This window comes from Lacerta agilis, chromosome 9 (genome assembly GCF_009819535.1).
Source record: "Lacerta agilis isolate rLacAgi1 chromosome 9, rLacAgi1.pri, whole genome shotgun sequence".
NCBI lineage: Eukaryota > Metazoa > Chordata > Lepidosauria > Squamata > Lacertidae > Lacerta > Lacerta agilis.
In genome coordinates this window covers 11,200,278-11,225,869 of record NC_046320.1, presented here as the reverse complement: position 1 = coordinate 11,225,869, position 25,592 = coordinate 11,200,278, and the positions used below count along the sequence as shown (strand labels likewise).

The 25,592-nt window shown below is 42.2% G+C and overlaps 1 protein-coding gene across 8 annotated transcripts in view; it reads left to right on the top strand.

The window, feature by feature from the left end:
• The window catches only part of ADD1 (adducin 1), a 47,551-nt gene continuing 21,959 nt past the window's right edge, over positions 1-25,592 (top strand). For 4 of the 8 annotated variants that reach the window (XM_033160109.1, XM_033160107.1, XM_033160113.1 and 1 more), the window contains exons 1-10: positions 1-103; positions 10,639-10,848; positions 12,292-12,454; positions 12,887-13,038; positions 17,383-17,463; positions 20,659-20,808; positions 22,096-22,239; positions 22,344-22,442; positions 22,828-23,004; positions 24,156-24,407. In XM_033160109.1, the coding sequence (XP_033016000.1) occupies positions 10,657-10,848; positions 12,292-12,454; positions 12,887-13,038; positions 17,383-17,463; positions 20,659-20,808; positions 22,096-22,239; positions 22,344-22,442; positions 22,828-23,004; positions 24,156-24,407 (1,410 nt within the window). In that variant the 5' untranslated portion in view covers positions 1-103; positions 10,639-10,656. Of the gene's footprint in view, positions 104-10,638; positions 10,849-12,291; positions 12,455-12,886; positions 13,039-17,382; positions 17,464-20,658; positions 20,809-22,095; positions 22,240-22,343; positions 22,443-22,827; positions 23,005-24,155; positions 24,501-25,592 lie in introns of all 8 variants that reach the window. The other 4 variants (XM_033160108.1, XM_033160106.1, XM_033160110.1 and 1 more) reach the window with 1 other exon arrangement.

Genomic DNA, 25,592 nt, shown 5'->3' with positions numbered 1-25,592 from the left:
GAGGGCGGGCGGAGGAGGCGTCGGGTCGGTTTGGCTGTGAAAGGCGCGTCTGTAGCGGATCCGTCCGGGGCTGCGGCCGCTTCCTCGTCTTCAGGGGAGGGAGGTAAAGAAGAGCCCGCCGGCGTCGCCGCGTCCTCGCCTCCCCTGGGACTTGGGAGGGGGCGGCCCCACAGGGAGGGAGGGAGGGAGGAAGGAGCTGCCGCCCCCCCCGGCCGCGGCGGGTCGAGGGTGTGCGCGCCCCCCTTGGCCCGTGCTGACCCTTCTCCGGCGTCGTCCGGGGCTCGGGTGGTGATGGGGGGGGCCGCTCCGCTGTTGAACAGGTGACTCCTCCCTCCCTCTTCCCCTCTCCGCCAAGAAATGCTCGTCCTTTGAAGGCTTCGTTGTCTGTGCGGGATCTCTGCCCCCCCCCCTCCGGCGCGCCGAGGGAGCCCCGCAGGCTCGGGTCGCGTCCAAGGCAGGGGGTGGAGCGGCCTCTCTTCTGCAGCGACCACCACCCCCCCGAGACGGGGCCGCCGCCGCCGCTCGAGGAGCGAAGCCCTTTTGGCGGCGGCAGATGCTCTTGAGTCAGGGCACCGTCGCGCCGTCATTGCTGTTATGTTTGTAGCCCGCCTTTTCCGTCGCGCGGCCACCCTTCCCAACCCCCTCTTTTGTGTGTGTGTGTGTGTCCCCCCCCCCCAAGGCAGAGTATTCAATCTGCTGCGGCGTTTGTTCCAGCTGGAGTGTTTTCAGGCGAGAGGGGGGTGGGGAGACTCCCCGTAGGAAGAGGAGGGGGGTGGCCACTTTCCGCAGCTGTGCCCCACGTCCGTTTCCCCAGGGCCAGAGCTGGGGGCCCCCCACTGGTTCTGCTGGGTTGGGAAGATGCTAAAGTGCCAACAGAACAGGCCCTGCACTCCTGGCTCAAGCGGCGGCGGCGGCAGCTCCAGCTCCCCCCCTCACCACCCCAGTTTGCTAAAAGAATTTGTGTGCTCCTGCAGACCTCGGGGGTCTCCAAGTCAGTGTGACAACACTGCATGGGTGGGCCTGCTTTGAGTGTATTGTAGCATGCCCCCCCCCACCTTGGAAGTAGGGATCGGGCCCTTCAGCTGTTCCATCCCCCCATTTCCCGCCCCCCACAGTTGCTCAGCATCCTGTGCTCACTGAGGCATGCTTTGTTTTGGAGGCTTCTCTCCAGGTGCATCTTACCTCTCTTTTTATTTTGTGGGGGGAGTGGGTGACTGCGCTTCTCCCCAAGCCCAGAACATAAACTGCTTTATTTGTCCACTGGTGACTGCTTGCAGTGCTTCTGTGCCCGAGGACATTATAAAAACAATGGAAGTGTTCCATCCAGAGAATGAGATGTTTGCCTGTACTGTGTGCTCACATACCTCTGCACGTACAGAACTTGTCTTCTTGTTCCATGTACTGTACAGGTTTATATTTTTATCTCCTCCCTTTCCCAGTTTTAAGGGTTTCTTTCCCTCTCAGATTCTGAACATTTTTGGTCTTTGAGTTACTTTGGGGCTGTTTCTTTCCACCACCCAGTCCCCCCCCCTCAAAAAATACTTTGTTCTTTGACTCTTGAGGCTTCAGGTTCCTCCTGCTTGCTTATAAGCGTTGGTGTTTAGCTACATAAACATAGACACTTCAAAGACTTGAATTGGTTTTTCTGCCTGTTATATCAGTTGTAATGTGTGCTATATGTGGTGAGGTTTTTAATTTTCTTTTTGTTGCTTTTTATTGCATTGGATTGCAATTTGAATTCCATATAATTCAGTTGTTAAGTTTTCTGCACAGACACACATACCTCCCAAATGAAACTTGTGGACCTGAAGGCAGGGGCCCTGCAGTTGAGAAGCTGGAAAATGGCTTATTGGATTTATTTCCAGAGAGAGGAGCAGGAGCTCCCTTTGGTGTTAGGCAGTTGATGCTGCATTGCCAGAAGCTAAATGAATCCTAGGGCTGCAGTTATTTCTATGTGGAGCTAGCCAAAGTTGGTCCTGCCTTTTGCAGTCATATTAATAGCCAACTGTCATATCTCTAAAATGGGGGACATTTAGAAAAGGGCCCCTGCGTAAGATAACTACTCTATTGTTCAAACATTTCATGCAAAATACTGCATTCTGCCTTAGAGAAGGTAAGAAAGAGAGTGCACCTGTCCATAGGTGGCTGACATGCAGAAACTGAGTGGAGAGACTGCTCAGTGTACAAAGAAGCTATTAGTGATAGATCAACCCTGCTATCCCCTGGATTAGTGGAGGAAATCTCTTGGTTCCTAATTGAACTGGGTTAGTTTGTGGTTTATACTGAGTATAAACCCAATCTGTATTAGCATTCTTAAGTGTTTTCATTTTAATGTGTAGTCTGCTTTTTAACTATAGTAATCTTTAGAACATCTTTAATTATAATAATTAAAATAACTTAACTGCAAATATTCTTTCCAATATGCAGTAAACTGGCACCATTATTAGCTTTTAGGCATCAGGCTTTTGGTAGTTAGCATTTACTGTGGGGGAATGAAGTCTTCATCTGTGGCCAAAAGAAGGTGGTAGATGAGCCTTTCTGGGGAGGGTATTTTTTTTTTTACCAGAGTGTCACCACCAAGGAGGCCCTCTTCCTAGTAGCCACCTGTTTTAGTTCACTTTGCAGGAGCACCCACAGCAAAGGCATCTAGGTGGCGGTCCACTTGAGATTAGGCACTTTGCTACACAGTACAGCCAGATGTTCCATTAAAAAAAGAAAAATCTTTAGGCAGGGCCCTGGCATTTACTGGGTGTGGTGTCCGTAGAAAGAAGCCTTGTTTTTAAGCTTTGGATGCTTGCTTGCTTGCTTCAATTAATAGCTAAGAGAACTGAGCAAGCATTATCCTACAGTAAGGGCAGCCAGTGTGCTACCTTCATTGGACTCCCATCCACCCCAGCAGAGGCCAGTAATAATATTTATTTATTGTACCCCACCCATCTGACTGGATTGGCCCTCCGCTTTGTGACCAGGTATGATAGGTGTTGTAGTCCAGCGACATCTGAAGGGCAGCATGTTGGGTATTCCTGTTCAACAGAGTGAAAGGCTCTGTTTCTCATATGTCCACAGCTTTTTAAAAATTTGAGCTAACTATCAATAGCAAAACTTAAAAACCTCCCTTCACCTCATTCCCCTGCCAGAGCATGCAGGGCCTGACACCACATTGACATGTGATTTTGCAAAACCTGAACATTAACTGATTAATTTGAAACTAGCTAATGATGATTTCTAAAGCTGGCTTGTTAAGTTTGTTACCAGTTGCAGGTGTTGATGGCATGGCAAGCTGTAGTTAACAAAGCATGAAAGCATTTTGGGTTGTCATATTTTGAAGAGCAAAACAAAGGACACATTTCCCGACTTATACTTTTAACTATGGATTGCTATGACTAATTTTAAATGCCCCTACTATACAGTATGTTGGCTATAGAAGCTGTGATATATTGCTAATAGAAACTTTCAACAATAAAATAATACAGTGGCACCTCGGGTTACAGACGCTTCAGGTTACAGACTCCGCTAACCCAGAAATAGTACCTTGGGTTAAGAACTTTGCTTCAGGATAAGAACAGAAATCACATGGCAGCGGTGCGGCAGCAGCGAGAGGCCCCATTAGCTAAAGTGGTACCTCAGATTAAGAACAGTTTCAGGTTAAGAATGGACCTCCAGAATGAATTAAGTTCTTAACCTGAGGTACCACTGTACATTTGACAGCCACTTCTACACTGCCACTTTAGTGCAGTATTATAGCACCCAGACAATAGACAATGGAGCAGTTACTTTTGCACCATATAGCCCCCTCTGCATAAGATCGCATGCTCTCTTGCAGCAGGCAGCTGCTCCTTGGTGGCCTGAAGTGCAGGGACACTGTTTGCTCCTAGTTTTAACTAGAATGCCATCAGATAAAGCAGCAGATGGTGTCCATGACCCCCCCTTTCCTTCCTACCCAACCACCTTGCACCACCTCCTATCACTAGGGGGGGGGCTTCGTTGTTCTCCACCTATCTTTCGCCTCACAGAGTGTTTGTTGTGGGGGAGGAAGGGAAAGGAGAATGTTAGACGCTTTGAGACTCCTTCAGGTAGTGATAAAGCGGGATATCAAATCCAAACTCTTCCTCCTCCTCTTCTTCTTCTTATATGAGACTGGGAGGGAACTTGGTGGGGACTGGATTCCTTGCATTTCCCTCCTTTCTCACACTTTAACAACAACTAGAAATTTTGGACATTTTGCCAAATTCTAAAAATCCACCCAGACAGAAAATTTACCCCTGAAAAAGAGGAGGTGTCCAGGAAAAAGTGGACATATGGCAGTCCTAATTCAGACGCCGCCTCCTGACTGTTCAGGAGGAGGCGTTGGGGGAACTTGAGAACCTGTGCTTTGTGTGCTGTCCAAACATGGCCTGTGTCTATTCCGTTACTATCTCCGTTAACAGGTTTAAACTATTATTGTATAAGTTAGACAGGTTGTTTAAAAGCCTTCTCCCTCCCCAAATAGACTTATCGACTCTGATCTTTTTAACGCATCCCAGTACCATTTGAAAATTGCAGTGGCTACTTTTTTGAAACTTTTCCATGTTCTTTTCAAGTTGCCACTTTTATAATTGTCCTTAACTTCGGCTACATGTTACTGCACATACTTAATGCTTTGACACATCTGTATTGTGTTAAGATGCATGTTCCATGTCTGGAAAAAACATAAGCCTTGTAACGTAATCTTTTCTCTTTGTCAGTTTTTAAATTTATCATTGTCTTGGCCTTCATTCAGGGTGGAGCTTTTGGCTTGAAGGCTGCATTTCAAACAGTCTCTTGTTGAGAGTAAAATGCCTAAGTAGAATGCTACAGAAATTGAAAGTATTTCCCCTTAAGGCATAAATTCAGAGGCTTTTTAAAAAGAGGTTTTTCTTATTTTATTGCAAATCATACATGTGCACGTATGTAAGCATGTGGAGATCTCTGGATGCCAGGTTGGTGACTGACACCCCCATCTGGCTGGCCCCTCCAGTTTTCTTAAGCAGGTAAGCCGAAGAGCTTAGATCCATTTATATAAGAGCTTCGATGCATCTATATCCTACCTTTTTCTCCAAGGATTACATGGCTCATTCCCCTCCTCAGTTAATCCCTATGATGACCCTGTGAGATAGGTTATGAGGGTCTGTGACTGGCCCAGGGCCACTCAGTGAGCTTCATGACTTAGTGGGGTTTTGGACCCTGATCTCCCAGGTCCTAGTCCGACACTTTAACCACTTCACCACACTGGCTACCTAGAGTAGTAGTTCTATGGGGCAGCTCTATAAATTAAGTAGGTAAAGAAATATGGGGAAGGCAAAACGTCACTAAGAGAAGGATCTGAAATATCTTCCTTGAAGCTCGAATTAATATTCTGGATTGTTTTATTTGATGTTTTAATGTGTTGTAAATGGCTTTGAGATTTTCTGTTAAAATACAGTATAAAGTGGTATAGAAATGAACAACAAAAATAATAAATGTTACTGCACAAAAAAGCACATAGACATTCCATTGTGGAGACTGCAACCCAGGTTTAAGGTGCTATTTGGCAATTTTCTAATACTGCTTTGGTCCCCACCGTGCACTCACACTCTTCCTTCCCGCTTTTTAAAAATATTTCATTTGTTATTTATTCATTGCTTGCCTTTACACCCCACCTTTTCCAGAGAGCCAGTGTGGTGTAGTGGCCAAGAGCAGTAGACTCGTAATCTGGTGAACCGGGTTCGTGTCTCCGCTCCTCCACATGCAGCTGCTGGGTGACCTTGGGCTAGTTACACTTCTTTGAAGTCTCTCAGCCCCACTCACCTCACAGAGTGTTTGTTGTGGGGGAGGAGGGGAAATGAGAATGTTAGCCGCTTTGAGACTCCTTCGGGTAGTGATAAAGTGGGATATCAAATCCAAACTCTTCTTCTTCTTCCTCCAGGGAGCTCATACATGGTTCTTCCCCTCCTTCCCGCTTTCTTCAACTCTGCCTTGCTCACAGGTCGCCTTCATTTCTTTGCTTTGCCTCTGCCTCTCTTCTATTCTGTAGCCTCCTTTGTGCACCCCCCCTCCTAAATTCTCATATACTGTACTTCATTGCATCTTTCAGGTGAATCTTAATAACAGGCCTGCCGGTTAGGATGTTCAGTTAGAGAATGTTTAAGTTCAGTTGCTGGGTGTTGTGTTTGTATGGAAGTTTGCTTGTTAATAAAATATTTTCTAAATTACTTCATTGAATCTGGAATTTCGTGTTGAAGACAACATAATGTACTAAGAGTGAAATACATGACTGTGGGAAGGTACAATCCCACTTTTACTCTCAGTGTCACCCCCTGCTTACTCTATTCACATTTCTGCCATTGTTTGAAATCACTACATTTTCTCCATTATTCATGCCTCTGCTGTTTAGAACCACCATTTTCAAACCTGCCCTCTATTTTGCTTCTTCGCCCCCCCCCCCATGATGAAAATTAAGGATTGCAATGAGTCACCTGGCAGCGATGGCAGAAATACTTTAGAAAAACAAATTGTATTGGTAGAAATACTAATAAGGGTTCTAATTAGACATCTGAATCCATCAAATAACCAATTAATACAATAGCAGGGATTCATAAAAAATGTAGTGTCCATAATTTGGCTAATGAAGCCCAAAGTTATTTTCCAGAAAACTATGTTAGGAGTCGGACACCTCTACCAGCTGAGGAAATCTTCAGTGTGTAACATCTCCAGCATTATACCATTAATTTCTAATATATACTGGTACTGTATATATAGCTACTAACATGAGTTTGGCCAAACTGCGAGAGGCAGTGAAGGATAGGCGTGCCTGGCGTGCTCTGGTCCATGGGGTCACGAAGAGTCGGACACGACTGAACGACTGAACAACAACAATACTGGTACTGTATTGTGTTGTCCTCCAATGTATTTTATAGATATACATTCATTCGATTTAATGAAGTTATGTATTCAGATGTTTCTAATTCAATGAATATGAACATATTTTAAAACAAAATTAGTTGTGATTCAATATTCTTTTTTCTTTCACATTTTCAGGGCTAGTGGTAAAGAGTTTTATTAAAACTCCAGTTTTTTAATGCATGGATTTTGTCCAGTAACATATCTATTTTAATTCACTGTCAATCATTGCAAATGTGAAGGAAGAATGGCAAGTTTTTTTTTTAAGAAGCAGGAATTATTTGTCACATTTAAAAATTTAAGTCTTTTTGTTGTGCATTTTCATAGGCTTTGAAGTCCACTTAAGCTGCAGTCTTATATCTACTTACCTGGGAGTAAGTCAAGTACGGTTTTTCAGCCTAAAGCACAGTAGTTCTCTGCCAATAGGTCTTGGGGAAACTGTTGGTTTTTTTATAATCTGGGTTTGATATTCAGTCATGTAGCCAGATTTTCTTCACTTGAGACTCTCAGTTCTAAAATTTTCTTTCAGCCGTTCCTGGCCACAAGTGTTGACTCCTCACCACATTCCTTTTAACGCTGCAGCGCTTTGCACACTAATGTGGGAGTAAACTCCATTGATAGCAATCCACAACAGCCCTTGCCAAGGTCACTATGGTTACGGCCCCTCTCTGTTCTGGAAAGTTACTTCCTTCATTTCTGGCAAACACGAGTGAGCCAATAATATGTGGATCAGTAAGGCTTTAAAATTCGTTGCGCTAATTACCTTACATTCCAAAGGTTTGGAAATGCAGGAAGCTAAGGAGTTTCTCTGAAAGAGCGTGGGGGGGCAGGTTGGAGGGACCAATTACATTTTCTAATCAGAGCTATTTATTGACCACAGTATCCTTCTATATCGTCTCAGAAGGTTGGGAGTTGAGGGCACTGTTAAGCAGTGGTTCTGCTCCTTCCTCCTGGACCATGTCCAGAAAGTGGGTGGTGTGAGATGAGTGTTCAAACCCCTGGGTGCTCACTTGTGGGGTGCCTCAGGGCTCCATCATCTCCCCCTTGGTTTTTAATATCTATATGAAACCACTGGGAGAGATCATTGGGGTTTGGGCTGGTTGTTCATCAGTATGTGGATGATACCATCTACAACTAATCCAAAATGTGGCTGCTAGACTGGTGACTGAGAGCAGCCGCTGGGACACCAGTCCTAAAAGTTCTACATTGGCTCCCAGTACGTTTCCGAACACAATTCAATGTGTTGGTGTTGACCTTCAAAACCCTAAAGGGCCTCAGCCCTGTATACCTGAAGGAGCGTCTCCACCCCCATCATTTAGCCCAGACACTGAGGTCAAGCTCCCAGGGCCTTCTGGAGGTTACCCCACTGCAAGAAGTGTAGTTACAGGGGAACCAGGGAGGGAACCTTTTCAGTTGTGGTGCCCACCTTGTGGAACACCCTCTCATCAGATGTCACAGACAAAAAACTACATGACTTTTAGAAAACATCGGAAGGCAGCCTGAGTGGCCGGGGCAATCCAGTCAGATGGGCAGGATGCAAATAAAAATATTGTTAGTAATTACTGAAGTGTTCATAATTCCTCATTTCTCACACCCTCCTATGTTAATTTTCCTATGGTTTCTCTGCCAAGAAAGAAAGTAAGGATTGCCATCTTTATTTTAATATGGCAGCTTCCTCATCTACAAGGACCCTCTTAAATAGGATTGGTAATTAACTGAGTCCCAGATATAAAACACAGAGATGTCATCTTTTAAACAATTGCACCGCATATTTCTTCGCTTGTTTGTTGCAATTCCTGCCAGTATAAGAGCTTTGAGAACTGGGTTGTCTGCATTAATCCTCGCAAAGTACTCCAGTGGTGCCAACCCCATTCATTAAATTGGAGCGTGTTCTGATCTTTGAACAGTCTGCTAACAAACTGATTTCTTTTATTGACTGCTGGCTTCCTGTTTTGGTGCCAGCTTCCCCTTCAGTTTAGCTGCAAATGTCCAAAATGGAAAGAACACAGTGAAATAAAATCATGATAAGGATAGACAATAAGAAATTGTTCAACCCCTCGCCCCCACCAATATATATGCAACAACCAAAAAAAACACCATTTGAAATGTAACAGCAACATAGTTTTACATAACACTGATTACTGTGAACTACTCTTAATACTGAAGTAGAAGCCATATTCTAAGCCCTGTTCTGATACTGATGCACTCTGATAATCGTGTGTAATGCGTTGTGGCTATGTTCTAAGGAGAGTCCTCAACCTCCGAAGTTGATGGGGAGGGGTGGTAGAAGCACTACTGGTGGGAGGTGTGTAGCCTTGCTGTGCTGGAGAGACCAAGATCTGCCCTAGCAGGTTGGAAGCTACCACCGGAAGTAAGCCGCAATGTTTTATCCATCCATTTAATATTAGGAAATGTTGCAGAAAAGCCCATTCTGGAAGTTTCAATCCTTTAGGGTTAACTTTCTTATCCATGGAAATGCGAGTAAAGGGGAAAATGTCATCCAGATCTATTCTCCGTGACGTTAGGCTTCCTTCTGAGCCATCCCCAATGCAAGCATTGAAGTCTCCGCAAAGTAGAATTCGGGCAGCTGGACATTTCATATTTATCTGCTCTATAAGACTTGTTAGGTCAGTCCAAGTCTTTACCACCACAGCTAGGGTATGTGCTGGTGGGAGGTAGGTGTTAATACAGAAAAATGGGCCTCCTGCCACTGCAGTAAACTGCAGAGGAAGGAAATATTCACAATGAAGGTCCGTTTCCACAACACTGATTTCCCCAGCCAGATCCAGTGAGGTAAAGGTGGTCAGACCCCCCCCCCTTCCTCATCCTTTTTGATGCCTCTTAACTGCAGGGAGACTATGCTGGGAGCACAATATTTTATGGTGTTGTGTAGGCTTTGAATCCATGGCATCTGAAGCCCCATCTTTGGTCCCCTCTGTTGTGTCAGCCTGGAGCTGACGCAGCAGCAAAGGAAAACACTTTCAACCTTCTGCTTGGCAGAAGCCAGCAGGATCTCTGATGCTCTGGAGCAGGGTTTCCCAACTTGGGTCTCTAGCTGTTTTTGGACTACAACTCCCATCATCCCAAGGTAGCTGGAGGATCAGTGGTCAGGGATGATGGGAACTGTAGTCCAAAAACAGCTGGAGACCCAAGTTTTGGAAACCCTGCTCTGGAGGATCAGCTGTTCTGTGCCTCTTAGACATCTAAGACTAGTACCTTGTAAGGCCCATAAAAGTTAATTGCCCAATTTGAACAATTCTATTGTCTTAATGAGCAGTTATGAAAAGAATTGCTCAGGAAATCTTGGAACAATGTAGTATCCTAAATCCCTGTTTGAATTGGCTTTGAATCCTGACTTGTTCAAAGGCTGGCAACCATCACAGGGCGGGTTACAACATAAAAATATGAAACACAAAACTTAGAGTGCTGAATAGGTACTAGGTCTAACGAAGTTAATACAGTATAGAGATTCAGCTGTGTCCTCTGTGACTTGATAGTTAAGAATGAGGGAAAGGAGAGAAGCCCTGCTGAATTCAAGAGCAGGAGCTGGGCTCTGAACTGTAGAAACAATTTAACACCAAGCTTATGTTCTGATTTTGCTTCCTTATTCAACAACTTTTATTTCTCTCCATGTCCACTGAAGGATATAGTGGGAAAAGGGGTAGGGGCCAGTGTAATCATTTAAACTTTAGCAGATGGATTAACTGGAATACTTTTGATTTATTTATTTTTATTCCATAGAACCACTGAAAAGGTGCTATGAATGGTGAATCTAGAGCAGAGGTGGTAACCTCGCCACCTCCAGCAGCCCCTCATAAAGAGAGGTATTTTGATAGAGTTGATGAAAATAACCCAGAGTACTTGCGAGAGAGGAACATGGCTCCTGACCTTCGCCAGGATTTCAATATGATGGAACAGAAGAAGAGAGTCTCCATGATCCTTCAAAGCCCAGTAAGGATAAATACTTAGGATAAATGACTTTAAAAGAGAGCTAACAAAAAAAATCAGAGTTTTAAAAAAAACATTTCCTCAAAAAGGCAGCATTAAGTTGTGTGGCAGAATTCAAAGCGTCTTAAGGCACATTGTGTATGCTTGTGGCACACAGGAGCTCCTCCTTTGTTTTTTGTAGTGGCAAGTACTTTTGTTGCCTTGGAGTCCTCCAAATCCCAGGTTTCAATCAAGTTCAGGCTGATTTATTACAGTGGACGATGATATATTCTTGGGAAAGGCTTCCTGTTCATGAAAGTGTCTAGCCTTTTGCATTTTGCATTTTACAGTTCTGTTGTGTTTTTTATTTATGCTGTGTAATGCCCAGGTAACTAAGAAATCTAGTGAATGACATAAATAAATCCCAGCTATGGTCTCATTCCAGCAAGCACCCATGTTTTCTGAGTATATTGCTGCTGAAACCAAAAAAAATTGGGGGGGGGGGAGTGAAACCATTTAGCTCTGGTGTCATTAAGGTATCAGGAATTTCAGCAATTCTAGGCTGCTTTATATAAAATTATTTTCTTGTACAGTATAATTTCCATGTAGAAAATGATAGGTTTCACAGTACCCTGTGACAAAAGCATCTGGTGATACAGAAGAAAGCCACAAGTTCTTGTAGCACAAAGTTATAGCCAAATCGAAATGTAAACTTTACTTCTTAATCCTGTATCTGTGCCCATTGGTTATACACAGATTCGGTCTCTGCAGTAAAATTGCTCTGTGTGAAGCTGTCCTCAGTTGTGTTGAGCTGCCAGCTTGCAGTAAGAGTATTTCTCAGTAGAATAAGTTGGTTAAAGCTTCTCTATGAAATGTATAATTTATTTTTGTAATATTTATATTGAAGGATGGCAGAAATATGTCTCAGGGCTGCTTAAGCAATAATAATGAAATACAACAAGAAACTTTTAACAAAATTTTAAAATTTGGATAAAAACTGGCAACAACAATAAAAAGAATAAAAAGTTAACCGTTAAAAAACTTCAGCGAATAAAAAGTCTTTGCTTGGCATTTTAAAATATAGTGAAATAAACACAAGGTGAGCCTCTCTGGAGGAACAATTCCCTAAACAAAGGGAGCCCTCTTCCAGACATCACACACCTCACTTCTGACCATGAGAGCGCCCAATCCCAGGATGCAGTCAAGCTGATATGAAGTTTAAATAACAGTAATATATGGGGCACAATGTTGATAAGAACTTGTGTGTCTGTCTCTTCTGCCTCAAGTCCCTTGTTCAGACAATGCAACAAAAAAAGCAGGAGCAGGCTCAATAATTCTTCCTATAGAGATGCTTCTGTCTGTGAGAAGCATTAATGACAAGAGATCTAGAAGGGAGGAATTAAGAGAATCCAATTTGCTTGAGGTTCTGCAGTATTTCGGTGTCTTAACATGTTATTCTGTTGTTAGGCATTTTGTGAAGAATTGGAATCGATGATCCAGGAACAATTTAAGAAAGGAAAGAACCCAACAGGTCTACTGGCTTTACAGCAGATTGCAGATTTCATGACGACAAATGTTCCAAATGTCTACCCAGCAGCACCTCACGGTGGAATGGCTGCCCTTAACATGAGTGAGTTCCAGCAGATATTTTGGGAGTGGATAGGGATTGCAGCTGGGGAATTCAAAACTAAGGGTGGACTAATCCAAACTTGAATGTAAACAGAGCAGTTTTGAAACAACTCTTTTAGTGAGAACTGTCTCTCATTTTGTTTCAAAAATTTATTGTATTAAGATTAGGAAATTAGGAGATGTTGTAATAAGTGCTGGAATGGTTTTGTTATGCTTCAGTGAAAGAGAATAGATGTAGACTTCAGTTTTAAAAGAGAAGTTCCTCATTAAACGGGTGTGGTGCCTTGCATCAGCTGAAAGGATTCAGATTTCATATTGTGAATTGACTTGACTATGGTGTTAGCCTCCTGTTGGAATTAGAGTATGGCCACACCATTTAGACATGTTATTAAGAGATGTAAACCATATTGGGCATGTCTTTCCTTTTCTCCAGGTCTTGGCATGGTGACCCCTGTGAATGATCTCAGGGGTTCAGATTCAATTGCTTATGACAAGGGCGAGAAACTGTTGAGATGCAAGTTGGCAGCCTTCTACAGACTAGCTGACCTCTTTGGGTGGTCACAGCTTATTTACAATCACATAACAGTGAGTATTAAATCATCTATATCTATATTTCTCCTTTTTTGTTATTTAGAGTAGATTAGGAATAACCAATTTTGGAGGAGTCCAGTCGTTTGAAACAACTTAATTAAATTATTTCATACAACGCTTGATTGTAAAATACTTCAAAGCGGCTTACAAAACTTTATCTGGCCCCTAGTGGACCTTATTAATTTTGGATCTGGGTATAATAGAAAATTGTCTTAATTTCATTTGCGGGAGAGAGGGAAATGGGTTTCTGCATGCAGTTCTATAACTTCGTGTGTTGGTGTATATTTATGTTCTGGAAGGCAAAAGATCATTGCTTCTTGGGATCTTTCAGAGACCTTATTTTGCTGTTTAAAAAACTTATTTTAATATTGACCTTCATTAACTATTTTATTGTATGTTGTATATTTTTTTTGTAATCTGTTTAGAAGTTTTATTTACAGTTAAGGGATATACAAATAATGTTAAAGAAAATTACTTAGTTGGTGAATGTTCTAGTTCTATTGTACTAGTGATGATTTTACTGCTAGTTGACACCAATTTTATAATAAACCATGGGTGACTGTGAAGGGATTGAATTGTTTTAGGTCCTGGAGTTGTGCCCATAGAATAACCCTAACACCACTTTGCAAAATTATGAAGTTGTCTGTTTGTGGTTAAGGGAACAGATGAAATGGTAAAGATGCTAATATGGAAATTAACACCGCAATTTGGAAATATTGGTTGCCTGCTGATATGTCCCAACTAACTCATTAAAAAGGAGATTTGAAAAGTCTTCATACAGTGGTACCTCGCAAGACGAATGCCTCGTTAGACAAAAAACTCGCTAGACGAAAGGCATTCGCTAACGAAAGGGTGACTCGCAAGACGAATTTTCCTATGGCCAAGACTCACAAAACGAAAATGTTTTGCGATTTTTTTTTTTGTAAAACCGTGCTTCCTCCGACTGTGCTTCGCAAGACGAAATTTCTTCTATACGACAAAACTCGCGGAACAAATTAATTTCGTCTTGCGAGGCACCACTGTACTAAAATAAGATTTTGGAAAAGTTTACCCTTGTTTCCTTAGATAGAAGCAATTATTTATGCTCCATTGACAAAGTAGTGGGACATATACTGTATCTCTTGTAAAATCTAGTACAGTGGTGCCCCGCTAGACGAATGCCTCGCTAGACGAAAAACTCACTAGACGAAGGCATTTGTCTAGCGGAAGGCTGCCCCGCAAGACGAATTTGTCAATGGGGCTGCCTCGCAAGATGAAAAAAAAAAAATTTTCGTCTAGCGAAAACCGCGATTTGCATTGGTGCTTCGCTAGACGAAAAAATCGCTAGACGAAAATACTCGCAGAACGAATTATTTTCGTCTAGCGAGGCACCACTGTATAACTGTTGGAACTTCACATCTTAAGTGAAACCATTTGGCCTGTGTGCTCCAGATGTCTATACTGTGAGTAATTTATTGGCACCCATGTCATAAATGCTTGAGAAGAATGAATAGCATCACAATGAGCTTACTCACGTGCCAAATAAGCATTAAGCTACAGCTGTAGTAAGAATTGAAGTCACTCTTGTATTTTATTATAAAGCTTAATTGTGAAGAGGTTTCCAGACTTCTGATTTTCTGTCATGTGGTTTTTCTTAACAGTTGAAGCCCTCAGAACAGTGATGGAGGAGGTGAAAATTGGTGAAAATAGCCTATCCTCCCTATTCTGTGAGAAGCAAATTTTGCTAGGTTGCCAGCCCTTCCACAAATAGCAGTCCTTACACAAAGGCTGCTCTTGATCAAACCATTGTTTTCCCAAATCTGCTGTCTGAATACCAAACATATTAGGATGTGCATGTTTTCAAAAACAGATTTGTCTTACTCACACTTTACATTTTTGTGAGCATACCTTAGATGTGATTTGTGAAGCAATTCATGGGGAAAGTGTTTGGCACTTTTCCCTTCTTGGGCCTGTCTGCTGAAGCCAACATCAGAGAGAGATGGATAGAGGCAGTGTCCCAACTAGAAACAAACAAGGCTTTGAGAGGAGGCTGCAGTTCAGTTTTGTCTTTACCACCTTTGGCTTCTCCTGGTTGGGCAGACAGAGCAGACTACAATAAGCCTGCAGTCCTTTACCCATATGCTTGATGCTGTTTGCTGTTGGCTTATCCCAGGCATTCCCAACCTGCGGCCCTCCAGATGTTTTGGCCTACAACCCCCATGATCCCTAGCTAACAGGACCAGTGGTCAGGGATGATGGGAGTTGTAGTCAAAACATCTGGAGGGCCAAAGATTGGGGATGCCTGGCTTATCCTCTGGGCCAAGTAAGTGACAGACCCACACCTTTTACTAAGAGTAAAATGTAAGAAAGGGATGTAACACTTCAATGGTGAAGGCTCAAGGGTTACCTCACATGGGGTAACTTTAGAGGATCTGTCACATTCTCCAGTGTCTTTCCTCCCAGGCTATTTCATACTTATGTGAAATCTCTCCTGTCCATTGCCTGGAGGTGAAAGTCTACCACCCTGGACACTTTTTTTTCAGGGGTATTCCAGGGGGTAGATGTGTATGTTAGAAATGTTCATTTAGTTAGAAGTACTCTTCCTCTTTATTTAAGGCTAGCTAAAAGGCATCTGCTTTGATGGGGGAAGAATGAGCTGGTCCTCTAATTCCAATTCACAGCCCATATTCACCCCCACATGTTCATTAAGTCCATTGCTGCAGGTGAAGGAAGGAGCTGGGTTGGGCATGTTTATTGAAACTTGGCCATTACCTCAATTCCTACAAACTGGAAGTGGTCTGCTGAAAAGGCTGTGTGAAATCTCTTAACCAGCCACTTGGCATTGAGGTAGAGAGGAAGATGGAAACTGGGTCAGCAGCCTCATGAATGAAGTTAGTTCTCTTGTATGCAAAGGGTTTTTTCTTCCTGTTCACACCAGTTTTGCTGATTAGATTTGAGACTGCAGGATAAATGTCAATAGTGGCTGCTTTGGGAATGTTCATAGGTTCAAAATTAAGTGACATGTCTGTTCTGGACCCTTCTGAAGTCCCTTCACTTCTCATTAGAACTTCGTAGCAATTATGAATTGAGTGAAGAGCAGTTCACATGGATCTCACTGCCCTTCGTTCTCAAAGCTGGTAATTGTCACCGTGCTATAGGCATTATGGCCCAGAGACAACAACTTCCATTAGCCAGACCAATGTGACCAATGGTTAGATATGATGGGAGCTGTAATTAACATCTGGAGGGCACCAGGTTGGGAAAGTCTGGTCTAAACTCTCACTAATGTTTGTAGTCTGAGTCTGAAAGCATTGACTGTTCCAACATGTATCGTGAAAACAAAGTCTCTGTATTCTTTCATGTACTTGTGTTCCAAATTCTGAAGTCCAGGAGGTGGGAAGACAGTCTGTTCTAGATGGGGTTACACTTCCCTGGAAGAAGCAGGTTTGTAGCTTGGGGATACTGCTGGATCCAACATTGTCACTTGAGGCCCTGGTGGCCTCATTGGCTAGGAGTGGCTATTTCCAGGTACAGCTGGTTCACCAGCTACTGCCCTTTTTGGACAGAGATGTCTTGGTCATAGTACGCCATGCTACACCCAGATTGGATTATTGCAATGCACTCTACATAGGGCAGCCCTTGAACGCTATTCTGAAACCTCAACTGGTCCAAAATGCAGCAACCAGATTACTGGCGGAGGTTTCTTGTAGAACTCTTATAACTCCTGTTCTAAAACAGTTGCATTAAGTCCTAGTTCTTTTCTGGGCCTAATTTCAGGTGCTCCTACTCATGTTTAAAGCCCTAAATGACTGAGGCTCCATATATCTGGAAGACAACCTCCTTCCTTACAGACGCTCCCAGGTGTTAAGATCAGCAAAGGGGGCCCTCTTGCGGTTCTGCCTTTCTCAGAAGTTCACTTGAGGGAGGGGGCCCAGGAGAGATCATTCTCTGTGGCAGAACCTAAGTTGTTGAAGCCCCTCTGCACAGTGGTGTATCTGGCTTCTTTATGTGGTTTTTATGCTGTATAATACTGTATAAATGAATGCTGAAGGCACATCTCTTTACCATAGCTCTTTCACACCTAAGATATGTGTTGTCAGGGCCCAACCTATTCCCCCAACTGTAATCTGTTTTAACTGTTCTGATTGTAACAAGCCCCAAGAGCTGTTGGTGAAAGGCAGGTAATATAGTTTTAAATACTACTACTACGTGTAATAATGGCTTTTTCCAGTGCATTTGAATTATATGCATTTTGCAATTTCTAGATTTTGTCTTTTTTGTAAATCAGTTATTTAAAGCGATGTTTCCTTGTCTCCATATACTCAGTTTTCATTCTTTTTTCCTTTGTCTTTTTTGTAGGTCAGAGTAAATTCAGAGCAGGAACACTTTCTCATTGTGCCTTTTGGGCTTCTCTATAGTGAAGTTACTGCATCCAGTCTGGTAAGTGAAAGACTCTTTTGTTCAAACAAATCAGAATCCTGAACATCGGGTCACAATACAGCTCCATTTAGATGTGACAGAGCACTATTAAAGGCAATGGAACAAGTTAGTCATTAGTAATTTAAGGCCAGTTGCTATCAACATAATTTGGTCACAACTGACATTGGATTGGGACTGTAGTATTTAATCACTCCATGTCTTATGTGCAAGGGTATTCTGCCCTTTCTATTTTTAAACTTTTAATCTTATAATTGTCCGTCTTGTTTGGGCATCCATTTGGACAAATGGACTGCTTATATTAATATATATGTCTAAATCAAGATTGATGGGATAATTTTTATTATTAATATGCGCTGACTTGACAATGTTTTCTTTTTCCTGTATCTGCAAAATAATAATAATAATAATAATAATAATAATAATAATAATAATAATAAATTATTAATAAGAAAGAAGCTGAATTTGTAACAAGTTCTTCCCTATAGTCAGTTTGCAAGCTATTTCTTGTATTTATATAGTCATATCAGTGAGTTGTGCGCCTGTGCAAAGAAGCATCTAAAAATTCTTGCACTTTAGGAAATAGGAGCTAGCACTTGTCCCTTCCTTTGAGTGGGCAGACCCCATGTGGTAAGAGCAAGTAAGCACTTTACTACCCTGTAGTCTTCCTTTGACCACTGCCTGAACAGCATCTCACCACCTGTGTTTTTGGGAGCTTTCTCAAAATTAGTTAAGTAGAGAGTTAGGATCACCTTACTTGTAAATTATACTCATTCCTTTTTCTTGCTTGCTGAACACTTGAGTTCCAGATGCTGCATCCTTTCCTACATAGCTCAGGGTCCGTCCATCCCCAGTCACAGGAATGGGGAAGTGTGAGAACCTGGTTTCTAAAGTTCTGGAAGTTTTCAAGATGTTAGTTTGCACAGACCAGAACCTGTATGTTAGACTGCAAATAAGACCACTCAAACTGCTGGCTTTACCGGTAAATTATTTGTGCTGCATTCACACAGCATTTCATTACTGGCATTTCCCTAAATGTTAATATGCACATTATGTTCAGGCTTTCACATTACATAAAAGCCACTTTTAGAAACCTAGTAGAATACGGCACAGGTTCAGCATTCATTTTGGTGTACTTGCTTCCAGAACACAGTTTGCAAGCCTGGAATTTCTGTATAGGACTGTGCACTGACTGAGGCCCTGCAGGATGTTCTGCAAGGGGTTTTCATTTAGGAAAGCAGGTTGCAAAGCCTTGTGCCTTGAGCCTCATTCCCCCCCCCCCAGGATTGCCCGCTCCCCATAACAGCTGTGATCGTGCAAGATATAGGGGTGAGGTTCCACTAGTGGCTTTCCTCAGCTAACCATCCCAGGATCAGCTGCAATCCTGCAGGTTCTGGGTGATGCACCAGAAGCTGTTACCTTAAAAGATAGTTGCTTGTGGGGCATCAACGCACACAACTGCTCAACAGTTGGGTTGAATTGGGGTGTGTGGGTGTGATACTGCGCAAAGAGCTTTCCCTTTTGATCACACATACCCCAGCATTGATACCACTGCTCACCAGCTGTTGAGCAGAGGTGGAATCCTGATTATTTTTACCTACCTTTCACACTGCATTACCTACTGCCTTGAATGAAATTTAGTGCAACATGGTGGTATGCGGGGTGTATTTATCTTCCTCCTATAGATCTTGTTCTCTGTATGTGTGCCATAGAAGCTTCAGCAAAGCAGTTAAGCTCTTCAACACAAAACAGCTGTTCTTAGCAGAGTTGTTTTACTTGGCACACACATTCTATATACAGGTTACACAAAGGCGTTTCTCTCTCTGGTCCCAGAGAGGGTTCTGTACTTCAAAGTCCTTTTGAACCAAAGTCCATTAGCAAGTTCTAAGTTCAGTTTTTCGGAGACCTGAGCCACTTGACTGAATTCTCTGAGTTCTGAAGTCTGGCAATTCTCCAACTTCTTCTCATGTGATCTCTTCAAAAAGACTTCGCAGAAATACACAGTTCCAGCAGATGGACTTCAGTTCCTGCAATCTCTTACCATGACGCTCACTGTATGCAGTAACCTGAGCCTTTTTATACACAAACTTGCTTGCCAAATCTGTCCAGTAACATACATGAGAGAGGCACCAGATTCAGCCAGGTGCATTGTGGGGCATGAGTCAGCATCACCAACTCATGTGAATTTAACTCAATAAACACTTTTACTTAACATACAGGTACTGCAGTGCGAGAAGAGCATTAGGAAGTCAGGACAGAAGCACTAACGCAATACACACTCCATGCGTGAATGCAGCCTAAGACATGTTTTTTTTAACCTTTTTTTTTAAAAAAAAAAAAAAAAACTTTGCAATAGTGTTAATATAAAAATGGTAAGAACTCCTAAAAAGTTGCAAAACCCTTCTAATGTTGAATTGCACAAATTTTTGAGGTGTTATGAATAAAAATGACATTTTATTCCTGCTTTCAGCATGATTACTGTTCATCATCAAATAAAAGAATATGTGAAAACCTGTAAAGATGCAAATAATTCTGAAAAGCATATTATCTGTCTGCAAATTCTCCAGTTGGCTGTAGTCATTCCATGGATGTTGAGCCTATTTTTTTTAAAAAAACCTCCAATCTTAACCAACTTTTCTACAAGCTCAGCACAGCCACTCAGATATATTGGGAGAATGTGGTGATTTTTCATTATCTGGCCCCCTAATATTTTGACGATTAAAGTTAGGTGTTCGCTTTCCTCCCCCACATTCCACCACAATAAAGAACTATACTTGCAGTGCAAACTGTTTCTAATGTATTTGTGTAAACCCCTTCAAAGAGTAACATAAAATAAACCCCTGTAAAAGCCTTTTCAGTGGAAGTGAGGGGCACTCCCCCCCCAGCCGTTTTCCCCATAAGAAGAGAAACTGCCAGCAGCACCTCCCTGCTGCTTTCACCCCTTGTGAAAGACCAATGCAAAGAGAAAGAAGCCACTTGCCCCCCCCCTTCCTGGGGGTACTTGCCAGAGAGCGTAGGGTTCTCTGGTGAGCGACTGATCAACTGGTTTGTTCCTGTCCTTATTTGATATGACTGGTGCTTTTGTATCCATCTTACATTTGTTTTCATTGAGGTGGATTTGAAAATACTGAGCCTGTTTCTCTCCTGCGATAGGACGGTAGGCTCATTTCTAGAATTAATACTATTTTATGTTATCAGGTTAAAATAAATATTCAAGGTGATGTTGTTGATCGTGGAAGCACTAATTTGGGAGTTAATCAGGCTGGCTTCACATTGCACTCGGCTATTTATGCAGCTCGACCTGACATTAAGTGCATCGTTCATATTCACACACCGGCAGGAGCAGCGGTAAGAAGTTCCTTCTTCCTCTAGCTGTGTAGTGGTGGGGAAATTTCGTGTAAAGTACTCGTAATCTGGGGAACCGGGTTTGTGTCTCCACTCCTCCACATGCAGCTGCTGGGTGACCTTGGGCTAGTCACACTTCTTTGAAGTCTCTCAGCCCCACTCACCTCACAGAGTGTTTGTTGGGGGGGAGGAAGGGAAAGGAGAATGTTAGCCGCTTTGAGACTCCTTTGGGTAGTGAAAAGCGGGATATCAAAGCCAAACTCTTCTTCTTCTTCTTCTTCTTCTTCTGCACTGCACCAGTCCAGGAGGAGAAAGAACATGTGTGGTTCTTATTTCCCAATCCAGAAAAGTCGGGGCATTGCATGCCCTGTAACCAAAAGGACTCACTGTTGAGGGGTAGAAATTACAAAGCTTTCTAAAATAGAGAAAAGAAACCTTAAATGTATCTCAGAGAAATAAATTTTCATATTTAAAATTCTTTGCATTTACTCTGGAGATAAACTTGAAAATACTGTGTAGGAAGGACAAGACTGCGTCACCCAGCATAGGGCGCTATGTCTTCTTGGTCAGTCTTGGGTGGGAAGGTTTCTGTGGCTTCTGTTGCACATTACCTGAAAGAACGGATTACCCTAATCTTCACCACAACAGCCTTCTGGGGAAAATTGACACATTTGCTTCATCCAGTGGGGCCTTTGGAAGTTGTGTTCTGCAGAGGACTATGCACTCCAAAAGTGTCTGTCTTAGAGGGTTAATGAAATTAGGGTTTACATCCTGGGATGCATTTCTTTTTGACATCCCTATGTTAGCTGTCCTCTTCTATTTGAGGAGAGAAATGGAAAATCTATACTAACTGCTTAATTTCTGTTATTCTGGAGGGCAGGTATCTTACCAACTTTCTGTAGGTTGGTAAATGGAGTTGTCCACTTACTTCAGTTTCATATTTTGCCGCCTCAGGTCAGGTTTTGTTCATTCTTAGAGTTTGTCTAAGGCAGGCATGCATGCGGAACTTTGACCCTCCAGATTTTGTTAACTACAACTCCCATCAACCCTAGTAAGTACGGTCAATAGCAAGGGGTGTTTGGAGTTGTAGTTCATCAACATCTGGAGGGCCGAAGATTCCCCAAACCTGGTTTAGGGGTTGATGAGAGGAGTGCCTCCTCTGGCAGTGAAATTTGGAGACTGCCTTCCTAGCCCTGAAAGAGGGGCCTTTCTCCATACTGTCATCCTTCTGCCAAGAATTTCTTTTTCTTCATAAATATCTATTTATGAAACCTGTTGTCATATTCTTAGGTGTCAGCGATGAAAAGTGGTCTCTTGCCAATCTCTCCAGAGGCACTGTCCCTTGGGGAAGTAACCTATCATGATTACCATGGGATTCTTGTAGATGAGGAGGAGAAAGTGTTGATTCAGAAGAATCTGGGCCCCAAAAGCAAGGTCAGTGTCCAAACATCATCTAAGGCGCAAAAGGCAAGCAGAAAGTCTATTTTGGTTTTTCTTCTTACTTGTGCAACACTTCCTTTCTTTATCTCCTCTCCAAGGTTCTCATACTCAGAAATCATGGTTTGGTATCAGCTGGAGAAAGCGTGGAAGAGGCTTTCTACTATATGCATAATTTGGTTGTTGCTTGTGAGATCCAAGTAAGCATGCTAGATTGTTTTTATTTTATTTTTGAATCTCGTTATTATTTATTTATCTTCATCAGGTTTAAAAAAACTCAGGCTGGTAATGTGAATAGCAGACAGTGTAATGAAAAGATTTATTTGCTGAAACTATATGGCAGGTTTTTATTTTAGCACTGTAAGTGAATGGTAATGTTGAATTAAATTTATTGAATTAGTAGTTTTATCTTTAAAACCCAGCCAGATGTGGCATATAAATAAAAATGTATTATTGCTATTATTAAATGGCACTTTGATTAGAGACATTGTAATGAAACATTTAGCGTAATTATTGATTAGACATTGAAATATGTTTGATTTATTCATTATCACAGAAACGTTTATCTGTTTTGATTATTTTAAGGTACGTACTCTGGCCAGTGCAGGGGGGGCAGACAACTTAGTGCTCTTGGACCCTGGAAAATACAAGGCTAAGTCTCGTGGTCATGAGCCTCTAGCAGGGGAGGGGACAACATCTTACCTAAAATGGCAGACTGGAGAGCAGGAATTTGAAGCTCTTATGCGAATGCTTGATAATTTGGTAAGAGAAAATCTACTATTCAACTGATTTTTTTATATCAGAAAGATCTTGTAACACATGCTAATGGTCTCAAGGGTTTCGGTTCTGTTTAGACAATGTACATAATTAAAGGACAAATAAGGCTAGGAAGAAAAGCACTTTCTAAGAATGCCAGGAGTAGGTTGTGGAGCTCCATTTCCAATGGCAGCTGTCAAGAGGCTAGTCCTCAACGGTACCCTGACCTCCTTTATAGCAAGAACAAAACAAAATTGCTGTAGACTTGCAGTTATTCAGCATTATTATTATTTATGGGATTTTTAAATGTCTTAACACACCCTTCAAACAATATTCCAGGGTGATTTTTTAAAAACAGAATAGAACCAAAGCAATATAATTCTAAAAGAGGAAAAAAATAAACCAGATTAAATTAAAACAAGCTTCAAGGAATACGGTTTCCTCCTGTTTCTGAAATGGCATTAGCATACACACCAGGTGAACTTCCCTAGTGGGAGGTTTCGGTAATGCACACTGGTTATGGTATGTAAGTAAATAATAATTACGAGTGCCACCACCAAAGAGGCCCTTTTCTGTGGTAACCACCTACTGCACCTCAGGTGACAGGCGCATCTGGAGAAGAGTTTCTACTGAAGGTGGGCAGGCACAAGTGGAGACGGACTGACCTTCAAATTCTCATTCTGTGTTCTTTAACGGAGTCTGATAGTCCCAGCCTCCTCCTGATCCCTTTTTTTCCCCAGTTGGCATTGCCCAGTTTACTAGTGGTCACTTGGATGCCTTGTGTTTTTACATCATAGAAGAGAAGAACTGAGACTTGGACATACGACATACGTTCTAGTTCATATTTATTACTCTTAAATGCAAAATGTACTTGTTTTGTGCAAAGGAGCTTTTGGACTGACATAATCCTGATTCATGGGCATGCCAATATAATTAAATCCTGATTCATGGGCATGCCAATATAATTAAAGTGCTTCAAAGCACGTTTAGTAATTTGATGTATTTGTGTGAACTCAGATCACCAAAATGGCAAAGCTATTCAAGGGCAGAACTTGGCATGCATGATATAAATGTTTCCATAATAGCTGTCAGTAAATTTGCTTAATGGGTAGGTTTTGAGGCCATGTTGACAGCATTCTGCTATGGTGTTTCCTTAGGGTTACAGAACTGGCTATCCCTATCGATGCCCTGCTTTGAGAGAGAAATCTAAAAAATACAGTGACGTGGAGATCCCTGCTAGTGTCACGGGGTATTCTTTTGCTAGCGATGGGGACTCGGGCACTTGCTCTCCTCTGCGGCATAGTTTTCAGAAACAGCAGCGAGAGAAGACAAGGTGGCTGAATTCTGGCCGAGGAGATGATGCTTCTGAAGAAGGGCAGAATGGCGGCAGCCCCAAGTCGAAGACTAAGGTGTGGACGAACATTACACACGATCACGTGAAACCCTTGCTGCAGTCTCTCTCGTCCGGTGTCTGCGTGCCAAGCTGTATTACCAACTGCTTGGTCTGTGCCTACCTTACTGTTCATAGTTAGATGATGTAGAGCAACTTTGGGTGGCAGGCACTGTGAGGCTTTGGGAATAAAATGCAACATTATCTCCTCCCTCTTTCCTGACTGTCTAATCTGGCTTCACTTGAAACATTCATTTCTAATATGCTCTAGTAATGAAATATAAACCTGCATTCTCATTGCAACTTGAATGGAAGGGTGCAGAGAGCTATACATTTAAGACTGCTAAGCCAGCAATAAATGAACAAGCCAATGTCTTATTGGCTCTGTTTTATATATTCGAGTTACTTAAATGGTTTTTTTTTTTTTATCAGGGAAGTTTTGGCCGTACTTTCTGGAAAATAGCCTAGTTAAAACTTAAAGTGAATTAGTATTTTTTTAATTTTTGTCTAAATTATGAACACTCCTCAACAGACATTAGCTGGTCTACAAATCTGTATCCTGGCTGCCTTCTCATAGTTTGTGGTATTTGTTTTAAGTACTTGGCCAGTTACCACATTTTAGTTAAATCTGTGGGCCTGATTTGGATCGTATTGAACTGCCTTTTATATGATCAGTGGATTACCAAAAATGACTAGAGTTTTAACACCACAGGCTTTAATTTCCTCTTCAGCACTTTTGCTTCCTAATAAATTGACCTCTTTTGCTGCTCTACCCACTATGCTTCTGTCCGCCCTAAAGCCTCCCAGTGTTCACAGCCTTCTGCATGAATTGTTGCATGTAAGTAGATGGCCATAATTTGAAAATCTTTCCTCTAGTACCAGCTGGGTGTGGCATGACTAAAGTGCAGCTCAGGCAACCACCAGGCACTGTTCGGGAAACTTCGTTTAACATTGCTGTTTACAAAGTTAAAATATGCACTTCAGTCTTGACTAAAGGTTTTCAAATGCTATCGTGTGGATAGCTGTTTGGAAATGCTTATTGTGATAGTGTATACTATTCTATTCTAAAATCCAGATTTTGTGCATGATGGCGGCTTTAACGTGGCTAATTGATACATAGCTGACAATGTAGGAACTTGAGACAAGAACATAGAGTCCTTCATAGCCATTCTAGTGGTAGTACAGATCAGTGTCAAGCATGAAA